The 24,378-nt window shown below is 38.8% G+C and overlaps 1 protein-coding gene across 1 annotated transcript; it reads right to left on the bottom strand.

Annotated features, from left to right (window-relative positions):
• Positions 1–1,084: 1,084 nt before the first annotated feature.
• hcrtr2 (hypocretin (orexin) receptor 2) lies at positions 1,085–23,235 on the bottom strand (the record flags this gene model as incomplete). The annotated part of the gene is made up of 7 exons (XM_083923340.1): positions 1,085–1,242; positions 1,560–1,681; positions 1,903–2,123; positions 2,227–2,342; positions 7,979–8,222; positions 11,914–12,092; positions 23,019–23,235. The coding sequence occupies 7 exons, from the start codon at positions 23,233–23,235 to the stop codon at positions 1,085–1,087; spliced, it is 1,257 nt and encodes a 418-aa protein (XP_083779466.1).
• Between the last annotated feature and the right edge of the window lie 1,143 nt (positions 23,236–24,378).

Below are 24,378 nucleotides of genomic sequence, written 5' to 3' on the forward strand. Positions count from 1 at the left end.
TTAATTCTTAAAAATTGAAGGTCAGTAGAAGACATTCACCGTAAATAGCACAATATACTGCAATATATGTTGCCATATTTAGTTTTTTTAAAAATGTAATATTGATTTATTTGGATAATCAGTTCAATGGATCAAAACAAAAATACAGCCGGCTTACTAAGGAGTTTGATGCTTCAGCTATACCGTAAATTCCAAACAGCGGCTTGAGGACAGACATTGATTTATACCACAAAACATATCTCTCAATGTTTCGTGACTGCACATTTTAAAGTGTAGTTTGGTATAAGTATAAAAATAATTGCCATGACATCTGACATTGTGTTTTTTTTCTGACAGCACAATGTCTCCTGGGCTCTGAAGCTGTCAGTAACAATGACTGACATAAACATTTCAGTGCATTTCAAAAGGAATCCTTTAAATGGACCACTTTGCTTTGGTGCTAAACCCAGTGGGACAGCTACAATAGAAAATATCACAAAGTCCTCTTTTCGGATGTTGTTCAAAACAAACACAGTGTGTGTCAAGTGAAAGGAAAGACGCTTCTTCATAATGAGGGCCACCGGGACACATTCATGCAGGTGGATATACAGAGGTCTGATGGATGTCTGACCTGGCATCATTTCCATTGTGCACAGAATCATACATTCAAGACTGACCAAAGATGGACTTTAGGCAGACTATCAATGCCACGAGTTATAAGACTCAATCTCTATAGCACCTTACAATCTGATGTTGTAAAAAACAAAAACAAACAGTAAAATGAGAAATAAATACAACATGTGCAATTAAAATCATGTCACTTAACCCATATATAAAAATATACAGTAAGAGTTAATAAATACTAAACATTCCAATGGCGTCCTTTGATAATAAATACAGTTTCTGTGAATTACAAGTGATTGCAATGTCAGGATCAAGTAAAAGAAGCGAGAAGGACCCAGAAAACAGTGGTCAGTTCTCTAAAGCTCCTTATTTCCATAAAATCTCCTTGGGAGCATACAACATTAATTTTGAGACATTTTTCTTGATTCAAATTAATGTTTTCGATGTCTACCTTAATGATGAATGCGTCATTAACAGAAGACTACACTATCTGATCTGATATACGTGACACATTGTCCATGTTGTTCGCTTGAGTTGACAGGGACTTCCGGCTGTCTGTGCTCACTCTGGGCCTCGTCCTCGGTGTTCCATTTTGACCTTGGCAAGAAAAGGCTGCTTTGAACTCCCCACGGAACTTCCCTGGTGAAAAAAAAAGAAACACAAAACCTTCTCAGAAGCCATTAAGTTTGACCCTTTTAGACACCCTGCATGAAAAACAGCATTTTCTCAGTTTCATTGGCATCATGCAATAACAGCTTATGTGTAGTATGTATCATTACCAGGGCCACAAAACATCAAAAACTCTAAATTAACGTACATTTTTTTGTGATAAATACAACTTCATCTTAGATAATATTTGAATATGCACAACCTAATATAAGATGAGTAATGTAACTATCCACTAGAGGGTAGTAATGACTGAAAAGAAGGGGAAATGAGGCAGGTTACAAACTCACCGCTGAGGAAATTGTAAATGATGGGATTTGCTGCACTGTTGGCATATATAAGCCAATGTGAGAAAGTGAACCATGCATACACAGTCTCTCTGTCATTTGTCTTCTTGAAAGTCCCAAAGACTCTGCAGGTAAAAGTAAGACATGCATCGGTTAAAGATTCTTCTGTATGCCTTTCATGCTCCACTATAAATCACATTATATTAAATCAAGATTGCAGAAATCAAGCAACACTTCAGTACTTCAGGCCCTGTATGAGTCATTATAAAACATAAAACAAGCAGGATGTGCTCTGCATTTGAAGGGCTTTTGATTTTTGAAGCAGCAGAGCTCAAGATATTTTTACCTTTTCATGACATTGAGGATGCTGATTGGCAGGTAGCACAGGGCGAAAACAAAGAGCACCACCATTAGCATGCGGGCTGTCTTGCGTCGTGCTCGGACCTGTTTGATCTCAGCACAAACGGTGCTGGTCCTGAACCTCACCGGCTCCCCTGGCCCCGGAGCCGCAGCTGAGCACTGGATGGACCTCCACTTCCGCTGCATTACTGATGTGCTTCCAGGAATCTGTTGAATAAGTATGTGGATACAACAGGCATTGTCAGCGTGGCTTAGTAAGAGCTGATGTGATGATCATTTTATAGAAAACATTTACAGCTGGAATACAAACCTGTTGACACCACAGCTTGTGACATATCTGGATATACGCCAGGACCATGAGACATAAGGGTGCAAAGTATGTGACAATGAAGAAACACGTGTGGTACACCTTTGGATAGATCTCAGCTGTTGAAAGAATAAAAAACAAAATCAGTAATTTGACTGAGAACTGTCTAGATAGTGACCATTATCTAAGACTCACGTCTCTACGCTACTACTGCTTTGCCTTTCAATCCTTCAGTTCAGCACATTTACAAGGACAACGTGGCAGAAATGTATCATTTGAAATGAATTTAATTTAGATAGGCAGTAGAATTAGCATTATCCAGAGATGACTGGTCGGGAACTTGCTAATGTCTCAGTATTTTCTGAGAGTGATCTCTTTGGTGTTCTTTATCACTGTGTTTTAAGCATTTCAGACAGTTATACCTAAATGTGAAAAAAAAAATCAAATTTATTTTCTAATGTTAAGAAAAAAAGGACGAGAGTCAAATTCACTATGTCAAAGTCGATCAAATAAAGTACGTACTGGCAACACCATTGGATTCCTTTCTCAGTTTGATATTAGATGTTCTTACTGAGAGTTAGGGGTACATGCAATATTCAGCAGACGTGATTGTAGCTTTCGAGTAAGGCATCCTTATCGAGGTTGTTTACATCGTTGAGCCAAAAAGGGCCCAAAAATGTGGGTTTGATTCATATACATCTCCAGAAAAGTTAGAGTATGATTGGATTATGTGTCAGAAGAAGGATGCATTCATTTGCAGCAGGTATTTTAGCCGAGACGATTGTTAGATGTATGAAATTTTCACTGCACAACAAAAAGAGCCTAAACTATGTGCTGTTTGCTCAGTTTCCAGGGACAAAGTAAAAAAGTCGATAGAGAATTTCAAATCAAAAATAATTTTTAGATATTTCTTGAGTAAAATATAAGAAATGATACAAGATGATAATGAGCTGTGAAAATAAATAATTACATGTGACACCTTCACTCCTTATGAATGCAAGAGGAACATTTTTATGATGGGATTCAAAAGGTTGCGTTAAAACTCGAACAATCATGGTTTAGACTGTTGTGTTTGTTTGTGTAGCAACATTTCAGTCAATGTGTAACGTGTCATGTCGCGTAAAACATAATTAAATCCTCTGGGGTTATAACTAAACACCCGAAGGACATTTGTTACTTTACTTTCTTAACTGTTTGAGTTGGTGGTTAATAACAGATTTTTTTATCTGTATGTGTTTCACATCATTTTGTCACAGGCAGATTTTGACAGTATTTGCACTGTATGACAGAGCTGCCACGTGGAGTTAAACTGAGGCAGGGAAGATGTCGAAACCCCAGCAAGTCTGAAACTAGGTTCATCTAAGACGCCACATGATTAAAATTCTCTTTTCCAAAGAGCTCTTAAAGTACTGCATGGATATAACATGAAAACAATGGAGTCAAACGCACGTAGCAGCAGTCGCCATGTTAAAAGAGACAAGAGCATGATTTGACAGGAGCAATATTATGTATGACGGCAAAAATAATACCTTTTGAGTGTACTGAACATCCTGTTTTATCAGTTGCTGAGTTGAATTGCACACTGCATATTAATGAGAAATGTGTTAAACTGAATGTCAACATGTTATTTAACATATTTACGGTATATTCCAAATCTACCAAATCTATTCTAATAATTCATTCTGGCTCAGGAGAGGTTTTAGATGGCATCTCTTAAGGGAAATGTGAATTGGATATTATGTAAATGTACTTTTGACTGGTGTATTTTTTTAAACCACTATAATTTATGGAAAGCCAAAAAGTCGTGGCTGTACACACTACTGTACACTATACTGACTACACAGGTAATAGTAATTTAGTTTTAGGGCTATTTTTCTTACCCATTTATATTACCCTGTTCATTCCCGCCTAGAAAAAGTGTTCAAAGTTCTTTTCTAGCTACTGCGAGCTCCTGAAAATCTATTAAAATGTCTTCTTCTACACCACAAACTTTTTTTTTTTTACATCCATACCACCTAGAAGATACATTAGAGAGTAAATAAACTATGTTACATGTCAATACTTAAAAGTGTCCAAAGTGATAAATAGGTAGCCTTGAAACTAGACGACAATCCGTCAAACTCCGCTAAAATTAAATATATTTATCAAGATTCTGTCACTTTATTGGCTATGTCTCGGCGAAAATGTTTTCGGAAACACATTTAAGTTATCTGGTTAGCTGTAACAATGTTTGTGAACCGGCCAGCATTGTTTTCCTGCTTCGCAACAGACCAAGCACTGCCTCAACTTTCGTCACTCGGTGCTACATTGTTTCAATGCTCCAAAAAGGTATTCTGGTCTGTGCCTGTTGATGTGACCCTTTGAAATGGAAAATACACTGAGAGGTGAATACACATTTGTGAATAAGTCTGATGATGATGCCACGCTAAAAAAAAACAAAAAACCAGGCTCTTCTATAATTGATGACTGCTAATTAAACATAAATCAAATACTTCTTCAATTGTAATCATCATATATACAGAATCAGAAAACGAGCAAATTATGCTTGCACATACAATCATTTTGACTGCAGTTGTCAGAGGCTATCAATGTACCAACATACCAACAGTGGCAAACAAACCTTCAATTGCTCTATAGCTCAAATACGTAACCAAGCAAATTCACCTGCAGTACAGATGAAGTAGTTTAACAATATGTACATGCTGGCCTGGTTGATAACTGAGCAAGATTGTTAGTGACATGTCAGGATAACATACAGACAAGTTGGAGAGGAATGGCAAAATTCCCTACTTTTAAACTTACTCATTGAATTTCCGACTTTTGTGCAATATTCCCTTGTGTAATTGAGGGTTCATGTTCTCAAAATGAAAACTGGCTGGTTAATTAGCAAGGCTGCCAACTAACACGCATTCATCATGACATTCGTGTAATTTACTCCAGTCATATTAATGCCAAAGCTACTAGAAAATCCATGCAGCACTTTGTTACTTTGGGATGCAGGTGGTATGATAAATGCTGTTTGATGATGATGATGATGATGATGATGATGATGATGATGATGATGATAAAAATATCATGACAAGCCTGATCAGATCAGTGATATACTCTCATTCTGTGTGTGTGTGTGTGTGTGTGTGTGTGTGTGTGTGTGTGTGTGTGTGTGTGTGTGTGTGTGTGTGTGTGTGTGTGTGTGTGTGTGTGTGTGTGTGTGTGTGTGTGTGTGTGTGTGTGTGTGTGTGTGTGTGTGTGTGTGTGTGATAGAAGAGAGGATGTATTGGGTCCAATGGGTCTCCGGCTTCATAACTAGTAAACATGAGCATGCTTCTCATTCCTAGGTGAAGACTGAGGGTTTTGTCTGCAGAACTGTCGCTGGCATATTTTATCAGCCATTTTTCAGATGTTTGTGTTCCATTTATGCCAAAATGATGTCGCATGCAGACCGACAAGACACTGTCATGAATTCTACGGATCAGGGTGCCATCTTTGCTAAGTTCTCTCTTTGTTAGACACTGACAACATGCACCACACAATCATCATAACATTCATACACCCTCATACACCACTGATTCCGACTTCCACACCTCATTGTTTCTATGTTTGCACCTAACAACATACATCTACCTCTTAACAAATGTTCAAAAGCAGAATATTTTTAAATTTAAAACTTATTTCCTGCATTTCTAACCTCTTGGATTAAGTGAAGAAACAGCCATCTGCACTGGTCTATATTGGATCGCAAATGATAAAATCATTGGCTGGAGTCATTGGGCCAAGCAGGTTCATTCAACATCCACTAGCCGATATTTTCCCATGTTCTATTTCCAGCCCATGATCAGTTAGACTACTGTGTGGATTGACAGACAGTGATTGACAGCCAAAGCATGCTGCCTGTGGGTAATTAAAGAGTAATTAAGGATGCAAGCAGCGATGAACGGGCCCTCGCACCCGGCGTGCGTCTAGGGAGATGGCTGGACTTCTGCAAGAGGGGATTTATTTTGTGTGTTCAGACTGAAAATGTCAGAAAATACAGCCTGAAAGAATATGTGGCCTCTACATCTTTTACTAGGAAATGAGAAGTTTCGCCATATTTACTAGCTTTACTATTTATGATCGGAAATATGTGCAAACTTTAACACTTGATGGTATGACATCATCTGTGTGTTTCAGAATGGAGTTCATTTTGTAGCAGAATGAAAATGTCATAAAATGTATGGTCAAGTTATAACAACTTTCTGTTATATGGCAAAAGGTGTAACTTTGATGCCATGCCAAAGCCACGCTGTTCCATGAAAGAGCAAACCACTGAGTAACTTTTCATCCGACATGTCTTTAGATGGTACTGAACGATTTTGAAATTCATTGGGTTAAATCTCTAGGAGTTTGGGTTAAAGTATGAAAACTTGACTTCCTGTCACCAGTAGGGGGCTCAGTATGAATCTGAGTTGATATTATGATTGGGTTGTGTTCACGCCAGGACTTGGGAATCATGAGAAATTTGAGGGCAGACTACAGCAACACATTTTCTCCCTGAGGAACTCACAGTAAAACAAGTTTTGCAGCACATATTTAGCCATTTTTTCCAAACATTAAAAGTGTCATAAACATAACATTTACCTGGTCTGCCAAAGGATGGGTGCAATTCTCTGACTAATAATGCACCCAGTCTATAACTTTACTTGTGGGGAGTTATGAACGAAATGCTTTATGCAACAACAATGCTGAAATGATAGAGGATGCATAACTCAGCAGCTAAAACCTCTTCTTGTGAATATTGGAGGCACCTTCTTCTTCATATCATATCTCATATCATAACGCATCGTATCACATCTTATCGTATTGCATAGCATGGTACTGTATCATATCGTATCGTATCATTTATCATACTCTTTATTTAAAAATGCTGTTATAAGTACATACTTAATTTAAACTACTTTTACTTAACAGAGTGAATTTGACTCCTGACAATCATTTTTTCTGCATTTCAAAACCTTATTTTTGAACAACATTTTAGCATAAGTGTTTGAAATGCTTGAAAACACAGTGATAAAGAACATCAAAGAGTTCGACCTTAGAAACAGAAATTTATCAAGGACACCTTGCAAATTTCAGACCAGTCAAGTCTAATAAAACCTGTTAATATAGACAACTCTACTGAAGCTTCATGAACCATTAGTTGTATTTGTTAAGTTCACTAGATGGAGCTCTTGTTTTGAAGAAAAGGTCTCAATGAGTTGTAATTTAATGTGTTTTCAACCCGTTGTTGAACAGAGAGCTCCAACTCGGGGACCCGTTTCAAAATAATGAAAACGGTTCACGAAGCTTCATTTGGACATCACTACAGAGCTAATAACAGACCCATCGCTTTCCTAATAACGCTGAGTTACTAATAAACGTACATATAAGCCAGTTAGCCGGGAATGCCAATGTTTGCAAATTACATTAGACCAGATAAACACATTCTTTAATCAATTCCTTTCATGTTTCTTTTTTGGTTTTAGAGAAGTTATGAAAATACTGCCCTTCACACTCTTACTCTTACTTAGTCCCATGCACACCATTTCAGCATATGGAGGTATCCAAAGTAAGACAGGGCTGCTATGCCTATAAATAAATGTTATTTTCTAATTAAAGTGCATTAACTGTTGCTTTGAGGCAGTAAATAGTACAGTTCCAATGTATTTAGTTAAACATGTTTTTGTCAATGACCTTTGGCACGATGTTTTCATGTGTAAAAGGTGGATTTGTAAAAACTAACCTGCCCAATGTTCATCGCACACTGTGAACAGGCTGGTCTTGTTTGTTAGTTCAGGCAGCAAGCTACTGCACTCCATCACAATAGCCTGAGGGATCATGATAATGCACGATACAACCCAGATGACAACAATACTCTTGCGCGCCCTCTTGGCTGTGCTTTTGAACAACAGCGGGTGGCAGATAGCATACCAACGGTCTTGGGCAATACAGCTCAGTGTTAGGACTGATACAGAAACAGAGATCGTCTGGAGAAAAAAGAAAAAGAAATGCCAGTTAGAGACAAAACTATTGTATTTATTTAAGTACAGTATTGTTAATTTAAAGTCAGAAACCAGAAAATGGATCCCGAAGCTTCTCATTTTATTCATGGTTTGCAACTGAGACATATGAGACGCTATGAATTTCATAGCTACATAGTTTTTGGGTTTGATTACAGGCAAACATTTATGATGAACATCATTTCAAAAAGTGTAGTTGGGGATTTGCTTCAAATCTTGCTTTAGAACTTACTTAACCAACAGCCTTCCTGTTTGACTCCAAGCTCTTTTTTTCTTAAGGCAGTTGCAGCAGAGCATATGGCATTTCCAGGTTAAATAGATAGATATTGGTGCATTTAATACATGTGAGTCAGCAGGGTTCAAAGGGCGCACTCGCAAGACTATTCCTTGTCTCATTGATTGAAGTGTACTATTATCACTATCTGAATTACACACCTGGGAAAGACAGAGTTTTACCAGATTTCAATTATTGGTCTGTGGAATTGGGCCAACATCAGATGTGACATGCTGATACATAAACAACTTTCACTTTGGGAGATGCTCTCATCCCATTTCAACATGTTGCAGATGGTTGTCCTCAGAAATCTCAGTGAGTCCAATTGGTTCACAGCGGCGCAACATATGTGGGAGATAAACCTGTGGATATGTGGGTTCATGTCCTGTGGGAAATACATTCTCAGCTCCATCACTTTGAAATGTTTAGCTCAAGGATGACAGAGATTAACCAAATCCCCTTTGCTGACTTATTTACTTCATTTAAAACGAAAAGAGGGAAAAAACATTGCCTTGTAAGCAGAAAGGGACAAATCCTCATATAATTGTCCTCTTCCTGACAGGAAATCAATAGTAGATTGACTGGAAGGTTTGGTACTTGGAATAGTAACCTTGGTGGAGATGTTAAAGGCTGAGTACACTGAATGTGATGCAAACATAGAAACCAAGGAGAGTGTCATGTTCTTCCTGCATGTACAATAGTTAAGCGTACAGCCTATTCATAGACATCATGGATAAATTTAATCCTGTTATAATTTGAAATATAAGCCCTCTTTTAAAAATTACATTATGACATGTGAATGTTTTTTTTGCCCCTGCTGTGAACCCATTCATGTTATTACAGACCTTTGAAACAAGCTAAGCCGCAGCTGAGCCATAGTCCCTCTTGTATACTACAATATTTGATTAAATGCAACGACAAATAAAGAGACTTACTGAAGTTTTAACATTAATTCATTGATCATTCCATGAGTTCCTAACAGAATAATTTATGTCATTGGGTTTCCAACACACTGTACTGGACAGAAACAGCAGTATTCAGTTTCACTTGAGGATCATCCCCCTGAGGCGATAAAGCACTGCTGCACAGAAAACCTAGCAAAATGTATAAAATGCAGGGAGAGCTGAGGCAATTTTAAAAAAGTTGGAATATATCTGGGATGAACCGATCCTCCTAGGATCCTAGAAGCAGCCAGCGACAGAGTGAGTACATCCATGAGGAGCTTCACTTCAGTAAGGTGTTATCAGAGCCAGCACAGTAGAATAATTTGTCCCAAGTCTGGAATAAAGTCAATCACTGTAATCCCTGTGGTTTTCAAGTGCATCCATTCAGAACATGTCTGACACCATACTTTGTGTTATGGTGAACTTAGGTGTGTGTGTGTGTGTGTGTGTGTGTGTGTGTGTGTGTGTGTGTGTGTGTGTGTGTGTGTGTGTGTGTGTGTGTGTGTGTGTGTGTGTGTGTGTGTGTGTGTGTGTGTGTGTATGTGTGTGTGTGTGTTAGTTCAATATAGTGGTATTTGTTTCATGTATAGGATGCGTGCAGGATTATGTATGATTTTGTTCCACTCTCAACAAGTTGTACTGTATACATCAGTGGGACTTGCTTGATGTGGATGTGTGATACTTTTGCAGATGGGTTGGCACAGTGTGGATGAGATACTGCAGTGGAATTTAAAAAAATAAAAGCAAACAAGAAATCAAACCACCTGCCCCAGGCATTACATCACCATGGGATAACATCAAAGGCCTCACACACAAAATAATACTCTATATAAATGTAAAAATAATATCTACAAACACAGATCTTGCCTTGTGTAATAATGACCACGCTGCAACCTTCAGTGCTGAAACGGCAGTTTTGGTCTCTAGCTAATTTCCAAGTTCATGACAACTTTACAGGGGATACATTTTTGCATATCTCACCCATTAAAATCATATAAAGGCTTAAGGCTCTTAATTAAGGGCATTGCTGCTTTGATTCGCAGCTCAGGTGCAGTCACTCTTGGCTAGCATAGAGTGTGTGCTTCATTTAGCTCGCCTCAGCTCCAACATGTGATGTTCAAATGAAGCTTCATGTACCATTTTCATCCACTAGATGGAGCTTTCTGTTCAACAAAGTGTTGAAAACACATTGAATTACCATTCATTGAGCCCTTTTCTTTAAAAAAAAAAAAAAGAGCTCTACCTAGTGGACTCAACAAATACAACTGGTGGTTCATGAAGCTTCATTTGAGCCTCACTAGCTCCAACCATGCTCTACCTCTTTACCCATTTTTGGATTAGCTGGGAATTAGGCGATGCCAGGAACTGCCAAAATGGCAACAGCCAGAGCCAGCCACACTAAGCTTCATTTTAATTTATGGAGACTGTCCATTTATGGTAATTTTAACCAATCCTGCTTGGCTTGGTGAGCTTGGTCTTCTTTCTCCTCAGCTTTCAAAAAGAAGCCAAGCAGGGACTTCAAAGCTGTTCTGCTCTGTCATTAACACATAACGACATTACTGATTTCACATATAGATTTTTTATGTAAATAGTTAAAGATATGAACTGTAAGATTTTCATCTAGTTAATTGTCTGCTAAGTTACTATCGAACAAAGAGTGAGTTAAAACAATGGTGATTTATCATATGACACACTAATGAAAGAGTATTACAATCTGAGTGTCTGTGGAGACATCCCTCCCTAAACGCAAATGCGCCAACATGTTAGTGACGCTGCTGACAGGTAGGATCCTCAAAGCTGGTTAGGCTGCGTTCACTTGTAATCGGAAAGCGTGACATTCCAAATTCTGAGTCAGGCCAGAAGTTTAATAGTAAGGTGTGAGTGTGTGTGTGTGTGTGTGTGTGTGTGTGTGTGTGTGTGTGTGTGTGTGTGTGTGTGTGTGTGTGTGTGTGTGTGTGTGTGTGTGTGTGTGTGTGAGTGTGTGTGTGTGAGTGTGTGTGTGTGTGTGTGTGTGTGTGTGTGTGTGTGTGTGTGTGTGTGTGTGTGTGTGTGTGTGTGTGTGTGTGGATTTAACAGGGTAACATGGTATAGGGGCCAGACAGGGATAAGAGAGGTGAATGTGTGTCAATAAAGTTTGCAAAAGAGCCAAAATAAAAAGTCAACACACATAGCGTCTGCAAACCTGATTAGATGGAGGGCTCTGGGAGAACAGGCTAACCTGCAGTTACATCTTACTGCCAAGGAGGCCGCTAGAAACAAGGTATCTCAAATCTTATGGATTATGACTTTGATTTAATAAATTATTTGTTATATGAGTTTTTGTGTGTGTTCCTCCTCCTTTTACTTAATATTCAGAAGCCGTTTTTGTATGGGAAATTGATTTAGATTTGGTCAGAATTTTTGAATATCCTGTTTGAAAAAGCAGCTGTCGATCTCTTACCTGCAGATAAGGCACAATTTTGCACAGAGTGTTTCCAAAGAACCAAGTCTCTGTGATGTCTACCACAAGACTGGCAGGCAGGCAGATGATGGTGACCAAGACATCGGCAAAGGAGAGATTCACTATGAAGTAGTTGGTAACGGTGCGCATGTGACGGTTTTTCCACACTGCAAAACAAACTGAAAATGATGCACAATCATAGACTGCCCTAAGACTCAATAAATGCAAACATTTATCACATGAGTGCAGGACATTTAATGTTAATCACAACTGTCTTGAAGGCATGCTGTCAATTAAAGAGTTTAAATTAAAAGTCAGTAATGATCCTGTTTTATGTCCTTGGTCCCATATGTTAAATGTCAGTCAGTCGGAAATGTACATACAGACAATTAAATATGAATAACAATTAATGAACATTACGTTCTGAGACTGTCACAATACAGTGTTTTTTCATTCATAGTGGTGACTCATCGGTTTAGCAGCACCATTACGAATCTCATGGCAACTACATCTAATAAAGTGTCAAAATCTTGTGGATACATAATTGTTTTACACACATTACATGAAAACATTTTAGCAAGTACAAGTTAGCGTCAGCTAATGCCTCATTTATATATTTTAAATAACATTCAAGAAAACTTGGAAAACAAAAAGAAAATATTTTGTCTTAATGTTGTATTTTTCTTCTTTTTGTCCAGTTTACACAAATGAAATTGGCAGTGTCTTGTGCAATTTCTCAAGACAGAAATGTACAGCGCATCACTTTTTTTGTAACTGCAAAAACAAAATTTGTGAGGATGAGTACATAACGTATAATCTTAGTAAATGCAGTGGGAAACTGGGGCACAGCTGTTTTTCCTAAAATTCTTGAGTAATTCATGTTCATTTGTATATGGTGTAACCTGTCTGCAATGTGGATGAATAAAACGACAATGATAATTTGGATGCTTTGTCTACACTGAGCAATATGCATGCTTCTGAAAAGTAAGTATTTGTAAGAGAAGCATTGATGGATTTTACTATAAAGAGCTCACTGAGAGAGCTGCTCCTGAGAGGGAACTGCTGCAGCTGAAGGTAGCTGCAGGAGAACCACCGATGGTCAAAAGGGATAATCACTTCACTGACCCAGAGTTGGCAGAGGACAGTGTGCACGATCAAGAGAGGGGTTGGGGGGGCTTCAGTCAAGTGTCTCTCTACCACTCCTGCAAGATTTATGCATGAGATAATAAACCACACTCCCCCACACGACATTTCAAAGACTCCACATAGTTGTTTTCAGGATCTGTGCTCCGTTTGACCGTGCCATTATGTCGCTTGTTATGTGGCAGCAAAGGCAAGAAGACCCTCTTACATAGAGTGCAGGCAGTGCATCACTGCTGCAAAAAACACGTTGTCAACAGTGGTAGGGCAGGTCTGATTACTCTAGTGAAGTGGTACAAAAAATGTTTTTTCTTTTGATCCAGCCACAAGCCATGTGAATGTATATTTATTAACCTGTATTGTTAACAATGCTGTCGATACACATGCTATTCTATTTACCTACTGCACATGCCAATGATATAAGTCGGCACTAGCAACCTGTCATTTTTCAAGACCTTGAAGCAGCTACATTAAATTCAACAAACATTAAATGGATCAATTGTTACACCTGTGCTTGTCCTGCCAGTCACGTCAAAATGATGCACAGTCTCGCAATTTTCATGAAGCCGGTAATGTGGGTCAATGTGGAAAATAATTTGTCTGGCTCTTTTCCACATTAAACGAATGAGGCGGAAAATCCGGTCTGACTGCACCTTTGCACTAGGTAAAGAAATATAAAGATGAAAGCTTGGCTTAACATAATAGCTAGAACAGGAGCGTGGAACATGTCAATCAAAAACAGTTCTTAGAGGAGGTCTTTCTAGGCAAACAAGTGAAAATACCATCCAGTAGACTTTAGTAGACTCCTCATCTGTGTATTCAGTGTGCTGTGGATTCCCTGTTCCCTTGTGTTTACTATTTCTTCTTCAAGCCACATGTGTGAGATGATAACTTTAAAATGCAGTGGATATTATTATCAGGATGAAAAGTCTAGACTGTGACTGTACCTTCGCACAACATCAAAGACAAGTGAATGAATCTTTGGGCGCATACTGATCAGCACTGGTGATATGAGCAGTTGCAACAATACCACGATTCGATCACTGAATCTGCAATGAAGATCTAAAATTACTACAAACTAAAAAAGAGAAATATTGATAACATCTGCTGCAATATAGATAAACATTTGGGCTGCACTTTCTTCCTTTGTGCATCAACAGTTGCGATAAGCTACTTAAGTTGGATGTGTTTTTTCTGCTGGTAGAAAGACATGGTGAGCAAACTCCTTTTCCACCGTGTCTACCTTACAGCTCCCCATGCTGCACAAAAACACAGACATATCTAGATCATGTCTCATCTTTGAAAACCTTACATGAAAGAACACATTATCATAAATCCCTGGAGGACGGACGGTTGGATCCACATTAATGCAAACAAAGGCGTACCGGCTGTTAATCACGACCACCCACCACCATGCAATCAGAATTGAGAATGGGACAGAAATATTTCCACCCAGTCAATTGTTCTGTTTGTTGCTTCATTTCCTGTTAGGTAGTAGAGTCCAGTGTCTATTTCTTGTAATTTGCTCTTGGAAAATGTATATAAATGAAATCTTACTTAAGCCTTTATTTTTATAATGTAAATAATCTGACTTCACTGTTGTGAAAAATCATTGGAATAAAAGGGAGAATGTAACCTTCACATGCAAATATCTGCCACAAAAACAAGAATCTCCAGGATTAAAATAAAACTGGGACAGTGCTACAACTTTCCTAGCTAAATAGGATACTTCCTCTGGTTAACATCTCTGCTTGGAGTTTTATTGTAATGTGTCAATGACATCATGATTTATGCTCAGTTTAGCACATCAAACACATGTGTAACTATCGGCTCCATTTAATTTAGATGTGCCAATGTCCTCTGGAAAAGACCCTTATAACAGCAGATATTTTGACTTTTCAACACAGGAAAAGCACATAGACACATGTATGACATACTGGGACACTTAACGGAGCCATCGTTAATGTGATTGTTGACACCTGTGCAGGACCTGCTTTAACAGGTCAAAATGTGAAAAAGGCTTACTTTTGTCTTACTGGTATGGATGCAATTAGTTGTACGAGTTACACCTGTGCTCTACCTGCCATGCCGGGAGAAGTTTAGTGCCCTGCTAACAACAGCTATTTAGCCTGTGCACTACACACCTGTCACTCACTTTGATCAGCCGTGTATTAGCCCTCAAATGTAACCAGCTATTTGTAACACATTTAGTATTGTGCTTGCATGGACAAAATATTTTTTCAATGGAATTCCATTGCTAGGCAACAGCCTTCGTCCTTGGTAACTTCCTGTCAGCTGATGTAATTTACGTTCACTGCAACAGGAAATAAACTAGGACTGTTTTGGAATGTTTAGACTTAGATTTCTCTTTATTGATCCTTTGGGATGACTCCTGCAAGGAAATTGAGTTTCCATCAGCTTACAAAATCACAAGGGAGGTATAAAAAAAAATAATACAGGTTAATATAACCAATAAACTCTCAGACAAGTAAATACAGAAAGTATAAAAAACAATAAACAGTGAACAATAAACTCTTAGTTAAATATATATGATATATATATATTCACGGAAAATTAAATCAGATAAGTTTATGTTTACATCTATGAAAAGGTCCATAGATATAAGGAGCTATTTATAGCTTTTAGTTGTACAGGGGGTCCTGTTTTCCTTGGCTAGGTATATCTCAATATATCCTCTTCATATGAAAAATTAAGTAGACCTTTCAAAGGGTATCTTGCACTCAGCAATCGTTCTGCCCTTATCAAATGTCCAATGTACGTTTCCCTGGGTCAATATGTTGAAATCCCCCACCTACAGCATAATGGATGCCATTTTGAAATCTTAGCCATCAACTTTACGGGTAAGACAGTTTTCTTGATTTTCGACATTGATATTTCCACAGTAGGTGAACAGACTAAACCCTGGGAGTATATGACCCCATAGAGACCAGAGATATCTGCTCTTTGAAGGAGTAAAGAATCAGCAACAGGAATTCTGCTGGGAGACCTATTTCCTTTTAATAAACACATACAGGACATTAGTTAAGTGGGTTAAATCAACAATACCAATAAACTTAGCTAAGTAGAAGTCAGGGCGGTGGGGAGATCAGCACACAGTGAGCATGAACGTCAGGTTACAATGTCCATGGTGTACACCTGCATGATTACCATTTGTTTGATTGATTACCAGTCAGCTTGCAGCCAAACAGCTGGGGCTGAGTGGGGGTGATGCACAAATGAAGCAGCTGATGTCAATCAACTAGTGCTACTAACAAAGAGGGATGTAATACCTGTTTGTATGTATGTGTATATGTGTTGAGAAGATGTATATATCAACAAACATTTTTACATTGCACATGATCAGCTGACAATCGACAAGTCAGAGCAGTGTCTCAATTAATATTTCAATATTAATCAGTGCATAAAGCCTGATCAAAAAGTATTCGGGTTGTCCACGGAAAGTACTGGTTTGAGTTTATTATATCTTTTGAATATTGTGTGCTTGATTAGTTAACGTCACACAGCCTGACATAAAGAATCACCCCATCTTACTTTTCTTCTATTTAGCCTGCAGCAGTCTGCAATACTGTAACTCCTGGGTGTAGTCTTCCTAAACCTGTTTTTGCAGTTTGCACATACGCTCTTTTTTACATTTCCACATCTCATTGATTCACTCTGTTGAAGCAACATGAGGACCAGAATTCTCATACAGCATACAAATGAAAAGTACCTATTTGTATTCCTGTAAAGTGTAAAGTGTTTTATCCTGCACTCTGGCTACAAAAAAACTTTTTTCGTTGGAGTTTTGTTTCCCCCCTTTAATCAAGCCACAGGTCTACCAAGAAAATCAGCAGTAAAGTGTGTCTGAAGGGGATATCCAATTGTCTGTTTGTGACAACATTACCAGTCGCTGATCTTTTTGCTGCAAAAGTCTCAAACATACAGTAACAGCAGCACACCTCTTCTATTTTGACCCCTACCACGAGTATTTGTCCTTCATATTGTTGGCCCCCTTTAATCAAGCCCCTCTCAATGTAAGTCCTGCCCCAGCATCCTATTTCAAATCAGGTCAAACCACTGAGGAAAATTACAATCTCAAATCCGTTTCATTTTTAGGTCCAGAACAAGCACATCTTATAGGAGCTACAGCAAAAAATATAGCTTATTTTGGTGTGACCTTTTCCAGACAAAACCTTTTGTTATTTGACAAGTCTAATATGGACTTATGTGATATCTAAATTTTATTTTGGCGCAAGCAGTATAGCAATTGGTATGTGGTCTCATTTATATCTTTAAAGGTGCTCGACTCAAAATGCTGAAAAAAGTGGACTGGCTCTGATCCCATTACGTAGAATAAGAGAGTTTTTTTTTAATTCATTTCATGCACGTGCATGCCATCTAAATGACATCTTGTGACTGTCTATCACAACTAACAATAGACAAACTTGGATTTCAATACACTAAGAGGGAGAGTGACTTAATTCTCTGCTCAGGACACCATTACTCCACTTCATCTTTAGGTAGAAAAAAGCACACATAACTGAAGTATGCTGCTTAATGTAAATGGTGGTTTGACAAGGTAAATGAGGGTCTTCTAGTTGTCAGTGTTATTCTTAAGGTTGCCATCCGGTCAAGATATATGGCCACCCACCATAGAGCCAAGAGATGGTCTGATTGGTAAAAGTAAGGTTTTCATCCCAACTGTTGCTCATGGGGGAATTGTTGGGTCTCTGTAAGGTGTTCTGAGATAACGTTTGTTATGAGTTGACATTATACTTAAAATAAAATTGAATTCAATTGGAATCTTGCATGCCAAAATTATCCAAATCATGTTGGTAAACAAAACCAAGGCAATGGCATATGTACATTAGATAGCTTACAAAGCAGAGTTTGGGAGCTGGATAGCTACTAATGACGTTGTCACAGATATTTTGGCCTCACTCAAGTGGTTTAATCGTTGTCATGGTAACTAATGGCACAGACCAAACCTGCTGCTTTAGGCCCATTTCAGGCTTTCTTACTATAATGCATTAAAGAGACAACTGTGAGGAAAAGTGAAGCACTTTTCATACAGCAGCTCATGATAGATGAAAATACTGCATCACATAGTGACAAGTGATTTAGAGTGTGTGCCATGACATTCATTGCATTGGAAATATAATCAATGTCCCACTCAGGCTATAAAACAGAGCTATTAACAAACAGCAGGTAGCTAATTACCAGTACGGGTAAAATGTATTGTTCATGTTAATTGTGTTGACCTTCTTTCATATATCTGACATTGCTACGTGGACTTGAAAAATGGGCCACATTTGTGAATAAAACAGTTTTTATGAAAAGCCATAATATGACCGTATCATAGATCAAATGACAGATAATGATCAGCCCTTTAGTTTAAAAGGAAATAAGGAATTTGCATTTAGAAATGGCTCCCATAATTACATTTTTTTCTTTGTGTATTTATATTTTTGCATTTTTCATATCCCCTTGCAGTTTTCCCACAATGCACATATTTTCATCAACAATAGAAACGATACAACAACTGTTAAAGTTAAAGTTAAATCTCCAACTTCCTGTTTCAGTACCAGTGTAGTGCCAGGTGTTATAAAGGTGATGTTCAATACTTTGCAATCCTTCTACATGGCTCTAGAGAGTCACTATTTTTCAATCAATTATTACACAATGGATCGCAAAATACACAATACAGCTATTAATATGAACCAATTCAACCTTAGTCTGGTAAAATTTTGGTTCTTTTTATGAGATCTGAAAAATGTGTGAAACTAATGAAAAAGAGTTAACACATTTGAAAGACAAGATTCCTGCTGTGATTAGAAAGTGATGATGAAGATCAATTGGATCCCAGTTTAATTAAGTTTGTCTTGCAATTAAAAAAAACTGTAAATGTAATGTATGTTTGTTGAATATTTTCTGCCACATACTTACTTACTACTTGTACATATATTATTTTTTGTCGCCTCACAGTGAGAGGGTTCCTGGTTTGAATCCCGGCTGGGGCCCCCTTGCATGTTCTCCCTGTGTCTGCGTGGGTTTTCTCCGGCTTCCTCCCACAGTCCAAAGACATGAACGTGTTAGGTTAATTGATGACTCTAAGTTGCCCGTAGGTGTGAATGGTTGTTTGTCTCTCTGTGCCCTGTGATAGACTGGCGTCCTGTCCAGGGTTTACCCTGCCTCACGGCCAATATCAGCTGGGATAGGCTGCTTTCATCATTACTATTTTGTATGAGGTATTATACATCAATGAGGTTTACTCGTACACATTAGCATGTTGTGAAAGTGGGTCAGTTGGGAATCAGGTATCATTTAAAAATGCTCTTTGATTTCAACACAAGATGAAATCCTTGCTAAGCGACCCAGATCTGACATGTTGGCACACACACAAAAATAATTAACTTGTCTATCAGCTGAACTCATCCTAGTTTTAACCAACTTAACTTTTGTAGCTGTGCTGTGGCCCACAGCCACAGTTATGTACACCTACGTCAACCCCATTTTGATCTCCTGTTACTGTGATCATTACTAAATAAATGCAATTTAGTATTAAACCCAGAGGAAACGCAAATGCATGCGTCTGATGCTGACATGTGCAACAGGTGTTCATCAGCCTGTAGCAAAGGGCAGTTTAAGTGGTATAACATAAACACACAAAAATAAAATATAGACTAGAAACCGTTTTGTGATGGGATCACATCAGTTGCAACGCACAATGGCAACTTTTTACCCCCCTACTTCACGAAACGACACTGATGAGGGAAGTGAGAGTGAACCAGAACAGTGAAGTTATGCAACTTATTGTTATCATCAACAGGTTCGTATGATATATAATGAAATACGATATTCTATTTAACGCTGTGAAATGACGACCAGTACAAGACAGGTAAAGTTTAGGCAACAAAAGATGAAGCTTAATGGTCTTTCCCCGGTTAAGGGAATAGTCAGATTATTTAAGTTCCCCTCGTATGCTTGAGCAGGGGATGAATGGGAAAAAGGTGGAGTAACTCGACCTCCGGTACAGTAGGTGGCTCTCCGCCAACATACAGCTGGACTGAATGCAGCTTTTTTCCGTTTCACCTTTGTCAAAATCACAAACGGCCTACTTTTGGACAAAATTACGACCAAAACAGGTCCTCTTGGTAGTAACATTACTTGCCGTTGCAAAGTTGTTTAAAGATAACGCTCTATTATTGTTATTTTTTCAAGTTCTTCGGCGCTGTTGCTTCCTGGTTTATTCTATTTACGGGTCAAAAGCCACTGCAGCGGAGTGGGGATCATGCCCTGACAAGAAACCCGATAATAATCCAAGAACGTTGTTTACATGCACGATTAATCGGGGAACTGAAGGAGTTCTCTAGGTCTGTTAACCGGGGTATGAGAACCCCGATTTTAGCCGGGGTATGGTGTTTACATGGTGTTTAAGAAACCGTAGTATGACCAGGGTATGACCTTAATTGGGTTTTTAAACTAATAAAAATTAAAAGTGGATTTAGTGTTTTTCCCAGGCAAAAGTCCTGACTGTTGTCAGATGATTGAATGGTCTTTATAATTTCCTTATCACTACCATGGTTACGAGGTGGTATGCCCTACTCTACCTCCTAGTTGCCTTAGTAGGCTGTTACCAAGCTCCATCACCCATCCACCAGCGTTGCTTTAACCTCACCATGGCCCTGTATGATGACATAGTACGATGGTAAGAATTTTAAAAAGACCATAAATCCCACAAACGCAATCACAGACCAAGGGGTTATTATGGCGACCATTACCATGTGAATAGATGATAACAGCCGTCTGAACCTACCAGTAGGTGTAGCACACCCCTTGTAATCCATATCTATAAGACTGATAACCACTGATTACAACCATTCAATAGAGTGATAACATCTGAAGCGGGTGGGTACTTTATGAACTTTGTTGCTCTTTATACTACTAGGAGGCGGGGTAAGGGCCGGGTGTAAATAGCTGCTGTGTGACTATTCTCATCTTGGTGCAAATGGACATTGATAAAAGTAATGATTATAGCAGCTTTGAGGAAAGAAGAATATGTAGCTGAGTACCAAGTTCCAAGATACGTTATTAATGATGCACAGCAAAATGCCTCTGGACACAATATGATAGCTCTATAACCAATCATAGCCACCTAACAACGGTTCTTGGTCCATTTTTATTGAGCCTAAGCTGAGCTGGGTGGACCTGGAGGCTGGACGTCATCATCCTAAACCTGCCCACATGAGATAAAAGGCTGTGATTGGTTTTTCGGGTTGCAAGCTGTTGGAAATCAGTCTGAATGGAAGAATGGGCCAGATGTATCTGTCAGAGCAAATGAAGCATGAGGCAGATTCCAGGCTACTCATGTCCTTCAGAATACGAACTGCTCCCATCCCGTAGACCCTACATGTGTCCAATTAGATACAGGAGAAGTTACCTGAAGAGGAATAACAACATTTTAATCCCTCTATCAGTAAATCTCCTAAAGTCAGGACATACTGTAATGAGAGTATAAAACGAGGGGCTGTGTTGCACGTATTTGAATGCACTTAACATAACTTTACATCTGCTACTCCACTATAATTATGTATTTCTGTGGGGTAGCCTTACAGTCCAAGACACATTTCCCTGAAGAAAAATAAAGCAATCCTGAATCTTGGGTCAAATGTTCAATAAAGTCAGGGGCACGAAGATCGCAAAGAAATAGACGCTAAGATGATTTCAAATCCCTTGCGGTTGCTGTTTACAGTTGTTTACATTGTGCTTCCTCGTCTAATGGGCTAACTAATAAGAACCTGTCAGCTGTGGCTCTGAGACTAATGGCCCGTCTCATGAAGCATGCCAGGACTCCCACAATATCCCCGGATATTCTAAATTGTGCTAGCCCATGCTATTAACAAGACCTGCAGGACTGAGTATGGCATTACTGTGAGCTGTCTGCAACACGTAGCACGGTGTTATTAGAAAAGGCACTATTGATCATTTAAGTAGTGTTCCTTCAATATTGTGTTTCATTTATTTTTTCAACCCCTATCGATCAGTTACTTTATATGCAGTGAGAGAAGGTCTTTAAATATGTAAAATCATCAAACATTTATCTCTTTAAACAGGTGGAATCCTCGAATGGGGGAATATAAAGGTAGGAAATTGATGCTCATGCCTTATCTGAGTTGTGTTCCTATTCTTATATTTAGATTTATTGTAAGCCTCTTTTATTTTGTATCTACACATTTATTGTATCTTTGTTTTATTTCATTATTTATTTGTTGATTTTATTCATATTCTTTGCTGGGCACCACCAGTGGACTCCCTCATTGATACAATAAATGAATAAATTATTGCCAAAGATTTCAAAGTAGTTTCACATTAAATTGCTATAGGCTACTGTAGTTTAAAGCAATGGGAATAAAAGTCAGAGAAGCAGCTGCGTGGTCACTTTAAGGATGTCTTTAGAATTCTTTCTCATTGGATTTTTTTCTCGTATGAGTTGTTTTCCAAATACATCCCATATCTATCTACAGTAACGGATCATCAGATGTATGACAGTATTGCGAATTTCGACGTCAAATGTGTGCAAAACCTCCCCCCCATCCCGACATGTCGTGTCCTGGGAGCAAAGTATGCCCACTTTTCCCCACAGTGGGGAAAAAAAAAGATAGGCTATAATTTGCACAATCTGTATCTTCAAACGCATCTGCGGGGGGCAATTGCGAACACTTGGAGCTGTGCTGAGAGGCGCGCTATGACTTCCTCCTTGATCCTTCTCCATCAGAAGCTGCAATCCCATTGAACATCAAAAGATAAACTACGATTTGTATTTTTCATCTCTGTGGCAGTAAGCTTTCAAAATATGCTCATTCATATTCTCGAAAAGTTGTCCAAAGTGTAGCCTACTACTGTCGGATTTTTTGCTGGGCTGATTACGCACGAATGGAAAAAGACAAATATATAGAATAACTTACCAAGCGAGTTCCCAATGAGTGAGACGAAGAACACAAGGATGTAAGCCACGATGAGAACCCATTCATACTGCTTGGGGTGTAAGTACTCTCTCCAGATGTATCTCAGAAGTTCATCGTCTTCATCCACCGTGGAGTGCGGGTGTAACTCCGTGCTGTTGGCCACATGCGCCGAAGATAAACACTCTTCACAGTCCAAATTCCCAGTGATCCCAGACATCCTCCGAGTTGTTTATGCGAGTGTTGTAATGTTAACCGAGTTTCGGCAGTGACAGCAGGTTTCAGAGCAGCGGACTGACAATGACGCACCTCCCGGACCTCGTCTGTGTGCAGATTTCTCCTCTGTCTCTTCATGCACGACCGCAGCAGGGGCATACACCAACACTGCTCATTGTAGGGAGAGAGGAGCTATGCGCTATTTCAACCCCCCCCCCCCCCCCCCCTCAAAGACATGTGAGTGAAGCAGAGGGATTATTGGGGGGGGGGGGGGGGGGATGTCATTGTCCTTGTGTGTGTTGATTTTTGTTATTTTCCTGATATGAACATTAAAATATTTCCACAGGGGATTTGCCCTTTCTATAAAACTGAAATTATGACACATTATCATCATTAGAAAAGGCTTTATATCTCACTGCAAAAGTTATCTCATTCGACTTTGGTGGTCAAGGTAATGTAAATGAATGGTATTGACTGGATAATGAGCTGCAGCAGCGTACTCTATTTTGTATTCAACTCCAGGAGCCTCTAAATGACAAGGACAACTTAAGGAAATCTCACTATTACACCTGCATGATCAAACATGAGCTTGACCCTGCACTTTACTTAAAGATATTGTTTGAATAACCCCAAAATTTGGGCAAAACATTGTGACATCTACAGACTGTCGTATAATGAAAAGACTAGATCTTTATAAAAGTACATACAGATTTATGGGTAAACTACTGTTGTTGTTTGATTTTAGTAAGAGTCCCACTTCTGTGGTGCGTGCGATGTCCCAAGCAGAGGAATAATTCTGCAGTGCAATAACTGCAATTAATAACTCCAATAACCCATCTTAGCAACAGTAAAAGTGGTTTGTCCTGGTTTGTTGCAGCAGCAGCTCTGAGAAAAATATGACGTTGTTGATAATGGTTCGAGTGAGAAAAGAGGCCTCAGATGATGAAAGTGTTTGAAACCTGCAGTGAGACAAACAAGACAAAACGGTACAAATGGCTGCTGAGAGATGGGGTCAAAATGGATCAAATCACAAATTTGAAGTTTTTGTTCATCCATGGTGTCATCTTTTGTTGCACCGGTGTGCACACTGTGAGATTAGAGGGGCGGTTTCAAACCTACGTGTGTGTCAGAGAGTTTTCTGTACTAC

Source organism: Echiichthys vipera (assembly GCF_963691815.1).
Source record: "Echiichthys vipera genome assembly, chromosome: 11".
NCBI lineage: Eukaryota > Metazoa > Chordata > Actinopteri > Perciformes > Trachinidae > Echiichthys > Echiichthys vipera.